The 14809-nt window shown below is 39.3% G+C and overlaps 1 protein-coding gene across 5 annotated transcripts in view; it reads left to right on the top strand.

The window, feature by feature from the left end:
* The window catches only part of zmiz1a (zinc finger, MIZ-type containing 1a), a 144420-nt gene that overhangs the window by 115250 nt on the left and 14361 nt on the right, over positions 1 to 14809 (top strand). For 2 of the 5 annotated variants that reach the window (XM_066678777.1, XM_066678778.1), the window contains exon 7: positions 5225 to 5260. The exons of the other annotated variants lie outside the window; for them this stretch is intronic. In XM_066678777.1, the coding sequence (XP_066534874.1) occupies positions 5225 to 5260 (36 nt within the window). The remainder of the gene's footprint in view (positions 1 to 5224; positions 5261 to 14809) is intronic. 5 annotated transcript variants of the gene reach the window in all.

A 14809-nucleotide genomic window follows, 5' to 3' on the forward strand; every position in this document is an offset into this window, starting at 1 on the left:
AGAGAGAGATTAGATAGCTTTGGAAGGTTTCTCTGGAGTTTCCAGCCGCTTGAGCCCTGTTTCTGTGTGCACTGTGAAGAATGGGATGACGTGCAGAGGGAACGCACAGCCATTGGTAAGTCTGTTTGTTGTGTGTCAGTAATGTGTGAAGCGAGGGGTGTGTGTGTGTGTGAGAGCTTTCCTCCTGTGTCGCTGTGTGGTAAGGTGGTATCTGCTGCCTGTACGTGTTGACTGTAGCCTCTCATCAGGCTCCGTTGGGCTGGGGAGGGCTTCCCTGCTGCGCCTTTAACTAATGGAAGCAGAGTTGTAAAGCGTGACTGGAGCCCCCAGTGCTGCACATGATAGAGCTGTAACAGCTGACTACATTTGACCTACTTCCTGCTTACACACACACAAACACACACACACACTCACACACAGAGGGTGGTTGGGGGTGGTACAGAGAGAGATAGAGGGTCCGAATGGGCTTGATTATCTCTAGGAGAAGAGCTGACCTACTTGAGGCCATTTTTTCTCTTTCTCTCGCCAGTCCTTTAGCAGTTTGACATGAGCCTGGCTCCAGCCGCTCACACAATTACACACAGAGCAGCTCCCCAAGCCTCTTACAGCCCAACCGCATGGCCACACTGGCCAGAGGATGTGTGTTCATTTCCATATAGCAAGGTGTCCACTAATAGTTTAGAGTTTGATATATAACTGTATGACAGCTGTTTATTGCTTTGTGAGCACTTCTGTCCAAAAAACATTAGTTTTATATAGGAATACATGGCTTATGTAATATTTACATTTTGTAGATGTTATAAAACATGAAAACAGCTCAGTTTTGCACTTTAGTTGTTTAATGCAGGAAGTTGTAAAAGTTTTAAAATTAAAAAATAATAATAATGGATGGAAATAAAAGTTGATGGGAGTAATTTAATCAGTTTGTTGCTGTGTTTTTTTGAGATGTATATATTTAAATATTTAAAACGACATTCTAATTCAGCAATTTACAGATTTGTAACATGACCAAATCTCTAAAACAGTGCTGTAGGAGAGCCACTTTTGTTCAGTGGATGTTTCTTTGAAGAGTTGTTGTTGTAACTGAGATGTGTGAATGTGAAGAAAATTTTTAATTTAATGTAAATGTTCTGTTCCAGTTAAAAACATTTAGGAATCTATCTTTGAGCGTAACTGAATAAGAAGGCGTGTAACCTGTCCAAGTCCTGTCCTGAAAGTTTGATTTGTGGCTAGAAGGGTTGAGGGGGAGAGGGCAGCCGTTACCATGGTGATGGCCATGGTCCAGTTTTCAGCCCCTCCCCTGTCTGAGCTTTAACAATGCTCTTATTCTAGTTAGAACCGGCAGAGATCTTTCGTTGTTCTATCAGTGCTAAGGAAGCACTGACAGAGTGCTTTATTTATGTGTCGGCATGAAGGTCACGCTGGTGTGAGTAAATTATATTTGTGCAGGTTCTTTCAGAATTTAAGAATGAGTGGGTGCCTTCTTTATTTGAGAGGAAGTGTTCATTTTGAAAGGAACAGGGTGATGTGATGGATCTTTTAGCTCCAGCTTTGAAGCAGGCCCACTCTAGCCTCCAGTAGGGAGATAGAGGGAAAGAATGAAAACACATAAACACAGTCCTCTCCCACACTCGCTGACCTGTCTAAGGCACTGACTGAAGTAGTGAAGTACAAGACTGAAAAGTACACTTATCTCTGTAAGCTGAAAAAACAGGCCTGTTTTGTTTTGTACGGATATATAGACATACAGAGGGGTCTCCACATTTATGGGTTTAACACTAATGTGTAGAATGAAAAACGTTTGACGTTTTTCAAATTAAATAGTGTAGTATATTGTATGATATCAAATGAATGATTAATCCATTTCATCACTTACTGACATAAATATATAAAGTGTCAAGTGCTGGGCGATAATGAGCGCAAATCAATATCACGATTAATTGTACATTTTACCACGATTACAATTAATGAACAGTTATTTTGTTTTTGTATGTTTGACCCTCATAGTTCAGTGACAAGGCTTGTACTGTAAATATGCTCCTTTATTTAACGTGAGATATTTTTTCTAATGTTGCTGGGAGCTTGTTCCTCCCTTGTTTTTTGAGCTCTGTTTGTATTTGGTGTGTGATTGTGCTTTGGTCGCTGAGTGTTTACATTTGACTTCGTATTGTTCAGTGTCGTATTAATTATAGTCAAAACACAAAACGTCCAAACCACAGCTGTGTTTTTCTTTGGTACGAGCTGCTCTAGTTGCTTCGTCTGCCTCTGCGTTTAGGTTGCTTCCGTGTGGTATATAGGGGTAGAATCACGTGACTACAGCTTGGTAGAGTGATTTTAAAGGGACAGTACATGAACACACAGCGGGGAAATAACAAAAAAAAAAAACAGTTAAAAAATAACTGATATATTCGATATAGACATGATAATGTCGATTAGAAGTTCTGAATGTTGATTTTGATTAATTTTTGATTAATTGCCCAGCCCTAAAAGTGTCATATTGTTGCCTTTTTTTTTGTATCCATAACAAATATTTGCGTGTTGTTTTAGCTTCTATTGAAAATAATTCTTGTGGTATTATGTGTTTTCAATATATTTTTGTTAACATTTTGTTTGCATCACACCAACATTTGACCAAAAAAATCTAGTCAATCCAAGGTAAGTTTTTAGATTTTATAATATAGTGAATCTTTTCCTAAAAACTATTATAATTGGATTCTACCATGAGGTCAGAGAGTTACACAACTTAAAAATGCATGTATACATAGTATCTGTAGATGGGAAGTCATATTATGTGTAAAGTAAGACATATTTATAGATATATAGAAGAAGAAGAAAATTTTTTACTTTATTAATCCCCTTGGGAAAGTTCAGAGTCTGTATTTAACCCAAGCTTTGGAGTGAAGCCACACACAGCACTGAGGAATTTTGTCACCCACACCTGGATTAATGAGCTGTTAGCAATAGCACCTGGGAGCAGTTGAGGGTTAGTAGCTTTGCCCAAGGGCACTACAGCCATGGATACTAAGGGAGGAGAAAGCACCATTCCGTCACTCTGCCCTTGTCCGTATTTCCTTTAAGACCATGTGTGCCCCCAATTATGTATGGTATGTACAACAAAAAACAAAAGAGATAGAGCGAGATTGTGTACAAAATGTATAGTTAATTTCCCATCAAAGCAGCAGTTAGGTAGAAGCTATTCATTCATTAGCATCAGGAGAAAAAACAGAAAAGCCAAAAATTACACAGAACTGTTTGTCTTTATTAGCGCTTCCATTCACCAGCCTTGCTTTTTTTTTTTACAGCGAAAGCTGCAGAGACACTTTTCCACATTTTCAAAGTTCATTAGAACTTTAATCAAATTCACATGATTCCAGTATTACCGAATACATTCAGTAATGCTGGGTTGTTTTGAGAATGTCAGCAACTGTTTTTTATTTTTATTTCCAGATTTTCATTTCTGTCTGCATGGTTTTCTCGCCCTTTCTGACTCACCTCATTAAGGTGTCTTCTCAGAGTTGAAGGATAAACAGAAACACCTGTTATAGAGTGGAAATGTTCTCCTGACTCTCAAACATAAAAATATCTAATAGCTTCTCTCAGTGTTTGATGGTCTATCGCTTCTTGTTTGTTTGCTAGGAGTCTAAAAACCATTACAAAATTAAAAGTAGCTCAGGTAGCATGATCATAACTGCACTCTTATGACTGTGGCTGCAGAAAACCACTCTGTAGTTCATATGAATAATTTAGCATGCAGGACAATAGTCATAGCCAGCATAGTTAGAACTGAAGGTGCTTTTGTCACAGTAAAAGTGTGTGAACTCTAAATATTGTTTGCAGTGTAATTTTTCTGTAATAAGGATATTCACAAGTGATGTGTGGTTCACAAGTGGTGTGTGGTTAAGCTCAGTGTCTCTGCTTTGGTTGGAGTTTGTGCTCATAGACTGGGATTCAGTACATTTTTAAGCCTATCGTACACACCACGGCCACTTAGCTTTACAGGATATTTATAGAGCCAAGGCAGGCCTAAGTTGTCCAGTGTTGTGTGAGTGTTCATGTTTAACACAAGTAGAGCTGGAGTTGATGTTGGTGTTCTTGGTTGATTAAGCAGCGTTAGTGAATCCATTAGGACTCTAGAACTCACAAGAGGATTTAGACTTTCATACTAACTCAGAATGTACTTTAAAAAAATCAAGGGACTTGATTATATACATTACACTATATACATATACCATATACACTTGTATACATTGTAGATGCTGCATGTTGCACCAAAAAATACTTTATCCTTAACTAGGCCTGCCATTCACTACAAATTTAGTTGGTGGTTTATTGCCATATAAACAGTTTACTTTATAAATTGTTCATTTGTTTTAAAACACAATCCTACAAGAGGTCAAAGAACACATAAGCAAACGTCTAGCTGTCTTATTTCCTGTAAAGGAAGCAACTTGCCACTTAAGGTGTTTTAGCACAGTTTGGAATTTGAAACTTTTGGTGTTTTGTAAATGTTTTTTCTGCTTTTTATTTACGTGAATTGGCCGTAATCTAGTTCACTGTGGTGTGAACATAATTGTAAAAGCTGAGGAATCGTTAAAAAGTTGCAGTCTGTGTACAGATTGGAAGCACTGTATTATGTAATTGTTGTGACAGGCCCATTCTTAAACGTCTTCAACTAAAACTTTTAGCTACTGAAACTTGGATTGAAATTATTAGATTCAATTAATACAAAGAATTAATAGAATTCAATTTTACCAGGCATTTAAGTAACACAAATTATTCTGAAGTTTTACTTAGTTTTGAACATGTTTCATGAAGTGTTTCATTTCATGAAGTCAAGCATTGCAAAAAAAGGCAAGTAATGAAGGAAATAAACATTTCATATGAAATTGTGGCAGGTAAAGACAGCATTATATGCATAAACACATGAAACAGAATATTGACTTAGGAGACTGAATTCATAATTTGGATACATTTTGATAACTGCCAAATTTGTGGAAGGTATTCTTTTATTCCATGACAGATCTTCAGTAACCTTTTTAAGTGCCTCTTGGAGGGCCTTAGTGAGCACTTCCTCATTATTTTGCATAGGGCTTCCTCATTGTGCTCAAGGGTAGTTGTGTGTCACTGATTCATTCATTAGTTAACTGAGTTCTTCTTAATGCTGTCATTGTTTTATTGACGTTGCTTTGCCCCCAGAGTAAAATTTTGAATTTGAACCCTACAGAAACCAACACCTGCAGGAGATGTCAAAGTGACTCAGGTACTCTTCTGTGTTCTAGCATCATTTGGCTTGTGTGACACATCCAGTGGAGAGTTCTCTCTCTCTCTCTCTCTCTCTCTCTCTCTCTCTCTCTCTCTCTCTCTCTCTCTCTCCATTGTCACTCTGGACATTCATTCAGTTTGTTTATTTTATTTTATTTTTAAATTTATTTTGTTATTCATTTGTGAGCAGTCACAGGAGCTGAGTCACAGTGACGCAGATGCTTTCAGTGTGCTTCCTCTCTTGTGGAGGTGTTTGTGTGGCTCATTGGCTGCTAAATGGGCGTCCATACCTGTATCACAGAAGCATGTGCTGCTCTGTTATGTTTTTGATCATATTCCCCAATGGCACTCTTCACTCACTTAGTACCACAGACAAGTCCTTAGAGCCTGTCTTTTTTATGTTATTTTGTTTACATCGTACTCTGTACGTTTAAGTAAAGCCTCCATCTGTGTGTGTGTCACTTCTGGGGCTGGCCTGTGTGTTGGTGATGCTCTGGTTAATGCCATTTTTGTGAATAAATCTTATTTCATCCTAGATATTCACTTCACTGTTATGTACTTGCTTTTGTTGAAGCAACACAATCTGTGCTCTGTTACTTGTCAATTCAAGAAGTATCAAGCTGATATTGTCAGAAACATAACACATCCGTGATGCTCTGCTGTAGGGAAGTGCCCTTTTAAAGGCAGTGAAAAAGATAATACTTTGTTCATATTAAAAGTGAAATAGCAGTTGTCACCCAGTGCGTGTTTGTTCATTTTCATTTTTTTAATGGATTACCCACTGAGATCAAGTCTTGTTTACAGGCAGACACAGTAAGACATACAATACAATGCAAAATATATAGAAAATATATACAGAAAATTATATTGCTTCAAGCAGAAAAGTTTTTTAACATTTAAAATTGTGGAATGACCATTTCAGCGTCATATGCTCTACATCAAATGCATCATATGCTGTACACATTGTGATTGTTTTTTGTTTTGTTTTGTTTTTTTTGAATATTCAACTCCATAGGTTTTTCTAGTGCGTCTGCTTATCCTAAGTAACTTAGATTTTATATCCATAGAACTATAATAGTAAGAGTACTTTCTCATCCAGCTCAGATAGTAACTAATATTGAATTTGGGGCAACCGTGGTCTAATGGTTAGAGGAGCAGGCTTGTTACCGGAAGGTTGCCAGTTTCATCCCCAAAACCTGTAGGAACATCCATGAAATGTCCATGAACAAGGTGCCTAACCCCCAAAATACCTCCCTCCCTGGGATTGCTGCCTGCTGCTCCGTTATGTGTGTTCTCTGTCCTTAATCACTACTGTAAATGTGTATTTGTTCACTGCCACAAATGGGTTAAAGGCAAGGGTCAAATTACATTGTATGGATGTACAATGATCATAAAGCATGTTAGTAATATGCCCCCTCTGCTTAAGAAATCAGAGTCTGTTATTGTAGAGTGCAAGCATATTTTCTAATCAGAGTGGCCATTCGGGATGTACTGTTTATTTTTCAGGGTTAAAAAACAGTCCTGAAAACATTAAGTTTACAAATAAATTACACATAACCCTCAGCATCTAAATTCTTTTTTTTGTTGTTGATTCTTGCTGTCCACTCTAGTGTCCTTGACAGCCTCCTTCCTTTGCAAGAAATTGCTTTCAGTTTTTTAAAGAAATGTGCAGAAATATATATATTTTTTGCTTTTATTAACACATACTTTCATATTTAGAAGTTGGTTGAGTTTTCTGTTTCTCACAATGAGCAGTTAGTGATGTGGAGATCTGGGCTCTGGGGTGGCTGGTCCATTTTGAGGTACATTCATGTCAGGGCTTAAAAGAATTACCTTGGAGTAGCCAGAAGGCATTAACACACCCAACCCCCAGAGTGTGTGTTATGTGCATGTGTGTGTGTGTGCTGCCCAATGCTCGAGAGAGCTGTCCTGAGCAGTTACATCAGTGGTCATAGAGGAGGTCATTGAGTGCCCCAGTAGCCTCTGCTGGGGTTAATAGTTCCCGCTGCATGCATGCAGCCGGCGCTCAGGATCAGTCCTGCACTTAATTAGTATATAGGCTTTCCTTGTAAGGCAAGACCCACACTGTGTCATTAGTTAATAGCAGAGTGCTGCTGGGAGCACACTCCTGCTACTCACTTCCACACAGCGTCACACCACAGCCACACAACCACTACCTCTATACCATCACTCCACACACTCATACCATCCACTACTCGCACTGGAACAGTGGTTTCACACAGGGTGTTTACTCTTTTTGATCTGGCCCACAACAGTGCCACATTAAATGAGTCTGCATTATTTTCATTGAGTTGCCAAAGCAGTGATCTGCTCAGTGAGAAAACAATTGAAGGTTTATGAGGCAAGCTTGTTAATGCTCCCAAAATCAGTGTTCAAACATGTCACAACCCCTGTGGCCAGTTATTATAGCTATTATATTAAAATCAAAGTTGGTGACTGAAACGGTTGCATGCAGCACAAGAACATACTCTGGAAAAATATATTCAAAATAAAAGCATGGCCAATATGGAAATTTTACACATTTAAAAGTGACATTGCTTTACCTGTTGCTGACAGGTGAGTAGGTGAATAGATGTAAATACAGTGTTATTTCTGACATCAGAAGAAAAGAAAAGAAAAGAAAAGAAAGCGTAGGGACAAGAGTGTGCACTGTACATTTCAGTAAAAACTGTAACCTCAAGTTTCAGTGTAATATCACAGATGAGATCTAATATTATCTATTATTTATTAGAGATAAATATCTGACATAAATTCAGATATTCACCAACGTGATACCTACAATGTGGTTAAATAGTCAAAATCCATGCTATAAAACCAGCACTAACCTATGATTAAATAAATGCAAGTGGCCTTTATTATTGAGTTATTTCAATATTGTATGATTATAGATCAGCTTTGTGACCAAAATGAACAGCAAAGGATGGTCAGGCACAGTCAAAGAGTAAGTCATAATTTGAGAAGACATATCATCATAATTTTATAATACATCTTCTTTCAAGACAGTAATTCATTTGGCCAAACCAGCATTTTGTTAAATTCACAACCACTGGCGTCTACAAGATTTGCACTGGTCCATGTGGTCTGGTATTACTGAGCATACAAATCTTCAGCAAAATCTCCTTCTCTTAGTATTGTGCTGGGGAGTTCTCTTAAGCAGATTACACTGCCTGGGAAAGACCTCCATTAACAGATTGAGGTATTTAGAATAAAGGAATTTGGAGTAACTTTTCCAGTAGTAGACACACACACACGATATATTTACACTGTACACAAAATGGTTTGAAGTCTCATTGTTAAGACACATCATCTGCTGCCTTATTCACACACACTAAAGTCAAGTGCGGCACTTATGCACTGCAGAATATCAGCTGCCTCGTATATCATTACTCTGATCACAGCTGGGTGAAAACAACACCCCAGTAACAGAAGCTGTTATTATACGGCAACACCATAATTATTTTATTATTAAATGTATGGCCTGGTTCTAATCCACTAGCAGAACACATGGCTTAGGGGCTAGTGTTGAGCAGTATTGGAGATGGTGCTATGCTCAGTGTGGTCATGCAGAAATGAGGAGCTGAATTTAACATTCAGAGATTTGACATTCATCCAGCTGAGCAATCAGCAGGGCCCTGGCCATGCAGAATGGAGGGCTTGAGGGAGAGTGAAGGTACTTTGGTGGAGTATTATCGGAAATTCTAATTTGAGTCCACTCTGCAATAGTAATATTAGAAAATAAATTAAGTGACTTAGAAATTGAAACCTACACATGGATTATACACACTTTTATACTCTTTTCCTGTTAATTGAGCTTCTTGATATTTTTAGACGTTTAAAAGCTAAATATTAATAATTTATAATTAATGAACTCTCTTTCTCCTCCATTTTAGTTTCGCCATGTTTAATCAGTACTCTTTTATATCTGCACCCTGTTCACGTGTTTTACACAGTTTAACCTGTTACACTGTCGCACCCCCACATGGATGGATTCAGCGCTGTGATTGGAGAGGCTCAGACGAGGGGGCACGACAATCCCAATGTATCTGTACTCTGCAACTTATCCTATTCCATGTTTTCAGACCTAGGCAGACTGCACAAAAGCTGACTGGGTGGTCTGATCTCACAATCTGTGCATCGTTAGGCGGATCTGCAAATTTATGTGCACTTTTTTTTTCATAGGTCCCATTGAATGTTATAGGGACAATATTGAAATCAAAATTATTTTCTGTTTTACTCTTCCCCTGAGGTCCACTTTGGAGCTTTATAAACCTGAATCAGTCACGCTCTTTCCTTGTGAGTTTGGCTGATTTTTTTACATTGAGCTTTACTTTTTTATTTTTACACCTTTAATCCTGATGAATGTAAAATACCGTTGTCTGATTGACTGCACTTTACTGCTGTCTGAACTTTGAGTTCAGGGCCCAGGGCTAAACTGTTATAGGCGAAATACATGGCTGTATGTAAATATATGGGCTCTTTGGAATGGGGAGTTTTAGTCAAGGCATCAAGAATATGTCTGTGGTTAAATAAGTAACATAGAGGTAGACCTGTTTTAGCTTGTGATGGAACAGCTGGATGTTATCTAGTGAAGGCAGCACCACTTTATAATTCTTAAACACCTTTTCATAAACCAGTCCTGTTTCTCACAGCCTGCCTCCTCACATGCAGACCCGTAATACATTTGATGAATAAGTAGTGTGCAGGGAGAAGACGCTGTGCTGGGTTTGGCACGGTGGGACGGGTGCTTGGGCCAGGGTGAAGTCTGCTATCTGATACAGCCAGGCTATGATTATAGAGTCAAGTGGAGTCCTCTACTTTGATGGCTTTGTTCGTTTTGGCCTCTCTCCATTACACCAACATCTATTTGTTGCAATCTCTGTTTTATTACGGATGGAAAGGCTGCATCATAATTAAAAAGCTCATAACGAGGCAGCAAAGGGCAGTAAAAAAAAAAAAGAGGGAAAGCAGGGGCTGGGGCTGGGCACTGGCAAGGGTGGGCTGAACAGCCTGTGGAACATGGGGAGGCACGCATACTTTGGCCAGATTTGGAGGTGATTTGTGTAACCAGGGCGACCCGATCGGATCCTCTGTGGACTCACTTATTTGGGGATTTACACTGGTCAGCAGGAGGGATGGACAGCCATCAGCCCACTAAACCAAACTGCAGAGCCACTTAACTGGGCATAGTGAAAACACAGAGTGTAGTAGTGAGAGTCCTCTCTGTGGCCCAATCTGCCAGTTGTCTGGAGAGCCGCATTTAGCCACACCAAGACCTGTTCCGGTCCTGCTGGACCAAAGAATGGTCTGGCGACTTCAGCAACTGCAAGACATGTTTCATAAGAGTCAGAGTGAGATGAGCTTCAGTATGATAACCTTCATAATAATGCTGATGGAATGTGACATTCATGTAAACTCACTGACTTCTCACAATGCAGTGTACACATTTTCAGGATGATTTTGTTCGTTTACTGAATGGAAAGTTCAGATTTTAAAATGGCATCAGACTCATAAAAAATGCCAGTTTTGATGAAATGGGGTTATTGTGTAAATGTATTTTTTGGAAGGTGTTGCTAGAATTAAGTTCAAACAGAGCAAATACGATCCATTTTTAAAATTTGAAATATTGTATTTGTTATATATAGGGTTTAAATTATTTGCACATCATTTGATTTTATTTACATTTTGCACAGTGTCTGAACTGGAAATGGGGGTTTTAATTATATAATCATATAATAATTCAGTTAGACTTGTATTTTATGTACTCTCTGGTCAGTCAGAGTTGGCCGTTTCAGTGTAGGCTTAGGATTAACTTTTTCTGTAAGAAGTAGTACCAGTACCACCAGTAAAATATGAAAGCAATCTTCTACCATTTGAAAGTTTAGAATTCTCACTTCTGAAATAATTTATCAGCATGTTTTAATGAGCTATGACAGATACTTTTGCAGTTCCTTGTAATACCAGTTAGTATCTATGCTCATCTATAATTTTACTGATACTATTTTATAATGATTACTGACTCGAAATAGAGAATTTCTGCCAAGTGTGTGCTATGAATATAATAACGGTTGCATGTTTTCTTTCTTTACATACCATGTACATTGTAAAAAGCCCTTATTCAATACTCTGTTATAGCAGTAGTTCATAATGGCCACTACAGTATTATCTGGAGTTGGTAGGGGCTGGCTGGTGCTTCCCTGGCTCAGTGAGAGCACTGTTCTGTGTCTGCTCTCCCTGCCCCTTGCCACTGCTGCCAGCGTTTTTGCCAGCCCAGCCAGGATAGAGTCCCAGTGCCAATATATCTATAGAGACTAGGGCACCATACACAGATTTACATGAAATCAGACACAGATATCTAGGATGGATAAATACAGGAATATACTATTTTGAAATACTCTATTGTCCACTTCTAGTAGCTACTAACTTCAACTGCTTTACAACTGCTAAACGACTTGAACCCACAGCGCAATGCTCCCTGCTGTAATGCAGCACATGCAGCCAATGATCACAGCACACCACAATAAAGCTTGCACATGTCTGTGACAAAATATTTTGATATTGCTCACTTGTTTTGCCTGCTTCATTTTTACTAGTACACTGTGCTGTACTGCTTATTGTAACACAGCACAAACCACAATAAAGCCAGCACTCCTCTGCATGCTGCCACAGAGCCAACAAAGAGTGCCATACTCACTCTACCACAGAGCCATGTTGCCCACTGCCAGCTCATCAACACACAACCCACAGCTCTCACTGGAGCAGGTGACTATGGCAAAGAGAGAGAGGAGAAAAGCAGCACCAGATGAGTGGAAATAGAGACATAAACAAGCTTGTTTTGTGAGAGCTATGGTTAATGCAGAATTACCGGATGGAGAGAATGATACCAAACTAACACAATACAGAATCACCCTGGAGGTGTTGTAGGGGGAGAAGTTAATGTTTGGTAGAAAAAATAGAAGCTTTTGAATAGGACAGGGTGTTGTTGCTACTTGATAGGAGGTGTTGGGCTGATTAACTTAAGTGTGGGCTGATTTTGAGTGAATGTAGAGGCTCGATTGCAGGCAGGAGTACTCTTGCTCTTTGTTAGGTGTAGGAGGCACACTAGGTGGAGGTGGTGGTGGGGGGGGGGTGTACAGAGGGGAATTGGCAGGCAGTGGCTGGCTGTAACCTGTCATATGAGTTCTAAGTTGGTCTTTTGTGAGAAAATAGCAGTTGCCAGCATGCAGAGGTGGTGATTTAGCAGGGAGATAAGCTCTCTGTAATGGCAGGGTGGAATAATTCTCATTTAAGTAGGTGGGTGATTCCAGCCTCTCGCTCCAAACCTGCTGGGATGGCTTTCACGCCTGTCGTGTGGAAAGCAGTGCTCCCTTTCAAACAGAGCCCTTTGATATGTGTACACGAACACGCTCTCACTGTGATTGTATGTCTGGACCTGGAGAGAGTGAATCAGCCCTTATTAGTGAAACGGGTAGCATGAATTTAATGAACAAAGGCCATGTTCCGACTTTTGAAAAGACTTTTATTCAGTCGTGTCTTAAACACTGTATATACACCGAAACTGTATAAACACAGAACCAGAAAATATTATCTACTGCTGTGTATTAGTGATGGGAATTTCGGCTCTTTTTGGGGAGCTGGCTCTTTTGGCTCCTAAATGGCTCTTTGTTTTAAGACTTATTTCCACTGGAACAGAACAATATTACCTACGTTTTACATGACTGTATGGAAACAATATTATTGTTCAATATTAAAAATAATACATAGAGTTGGAATGGCCAATTGTTTTTATGTCTGTCTTGTAATAACTCACTGATTGCACTCACACATTCAATTGTATAAATAACTGGATTTTTATTTAAACACCTTAATAAAAAAAATCACTTGTAAACTCTGAAGTATAGCCAATGGAACCCAAAAGGTAGGTATTACAAAATAGCTTATTAAATTAAATAATCATCCATTTCTGGGTAATAAAATAAACAAATACTCATTCAACGGTAGTGATTAAAACAACCACAACTGTCAACAAACATTTAACTGATTTAACATTTTCTTCAACTATTTTTTGGAAGGCCGATTGGGATTCAGGAAAACCAAGTGTCTCAGGTTGAAGGGTTGGAAGGTTGGAGCTTGCTTGGTGTTCTCTGATTGGTTGAATGACAAGCCTTAGAAAAAATGGCTCGGTCTTAGATGGGAACCGGCTCTCGTCGTTCACTTACAAGAGCCGGCTCCTTGAACCGGTTCGTTCGCGACCGACACATCACTACTGTGTGTATGTGGGGTGTGGGGGGGGGGGGTCCGGAAATTATTAAATACCTAATAATATACTGCGATTTATAGTTTATAGTAATTTCTTGACCATATTTTATCACCATCTTTTAAATAGAAAACATATTGAATAATAAATTGATCTTAATTTTAATATTTTACATTTTTTAAATATTTTAACACTTACAATTATTCTCTGTGTGTGTGTGTGTGTGTGTGTGTGTATATCTCCTTGGTTCTACATTCTTTGTACATGTTATTCACTCCACTTCTACAATTGCAGACTACAGTTCATCTGTTGCTCATGTGCTCAACTTGTTGTTTCACCTTCTGAATTTAAAGCCAGTAGAGGTAATAGCTCATCTATTATTTTGTGCTTTATCAGTGTTTACCGTGCTTGTGGACACTGCCTACAGGACGCTGTTGCTTGGATATTTTTGGTTTAGGGACTGTTCTCAGTCCAGCAGTGACACTGAGGTGTTTAAAATCTCAATCAGCACTGCTGTTTCTAATTCGGACAACACCTGCTTACACCCCACGGCTTTGTCCGTGTCACTGCAGGGCTGAGACTGACCCACCACTTACATGACAACTGCTCTCTAGGGGATGTGAGTGAATCCTGACCATTCAACAACAGTGTGACTGCAGTCTGTAATTGTAGAATGGCAGAGTTCACCTGTACTGTTAATACTCTTGTGTAGAAACAGGGAAGTCATTTTAATATTCTGGCACTTTGGCATGTGTCTGTGTGTATTTGTCTGCCATGTGCTTTAATGTCTAGCACTTGACACCGTTTGTATGAATATTAAAAGAAATCTGGAAAAAGAAAGCAGGAATCCTTTAGACTGTTTATAGGAAGGTCAGATGGAAAGCAGTGTGCATGATAAAGCTGAGATGGAGGTGAAAATGTGCTCTGCGTGCGTGATCCTCTCTGTCTGTCAGACGCGTATTTGCTCGTTTACATTCTCCTAGCATTAAGGGCACTGGAGACAGCTGAGCAGTCTTATTAGTCATTACTGGCTGATCGATACAGGGAGGAAAGAGCCAAGGCAGACGTCTGTCTCAGAGAGGGAGAGAGAGAGAGAGAGCACACTCAGCCACTAACGTTGGAGCTGCAGTCTCCCCAGACAAGGAGAAAAAGACTCTTTAACACCACCCCCTGTGTTGAAATAAGCGCACAGGGCATTTTTTATTCTCTGTCTGACGTCTCCGTTGAGGGGTCTCGGGGAAGAAAGAGGGGTATTGTTCCAGAGGATGAACC

Source organism: Hoplias malabaricus, chromosome 8 (assembly GCF_029633855.1).
Source record: "Hoplias malabaricus isolate fHopMal1 chromosome 8, fHopMal1.hap1, whole genome shotgun sequence".
Taxonomy (NCBI): Eukaryota; Metazoa; Chordata; class Actinopteri; order Characiformes; family Erythrinidae; genus Hoplias; species Hoplias malabaricus.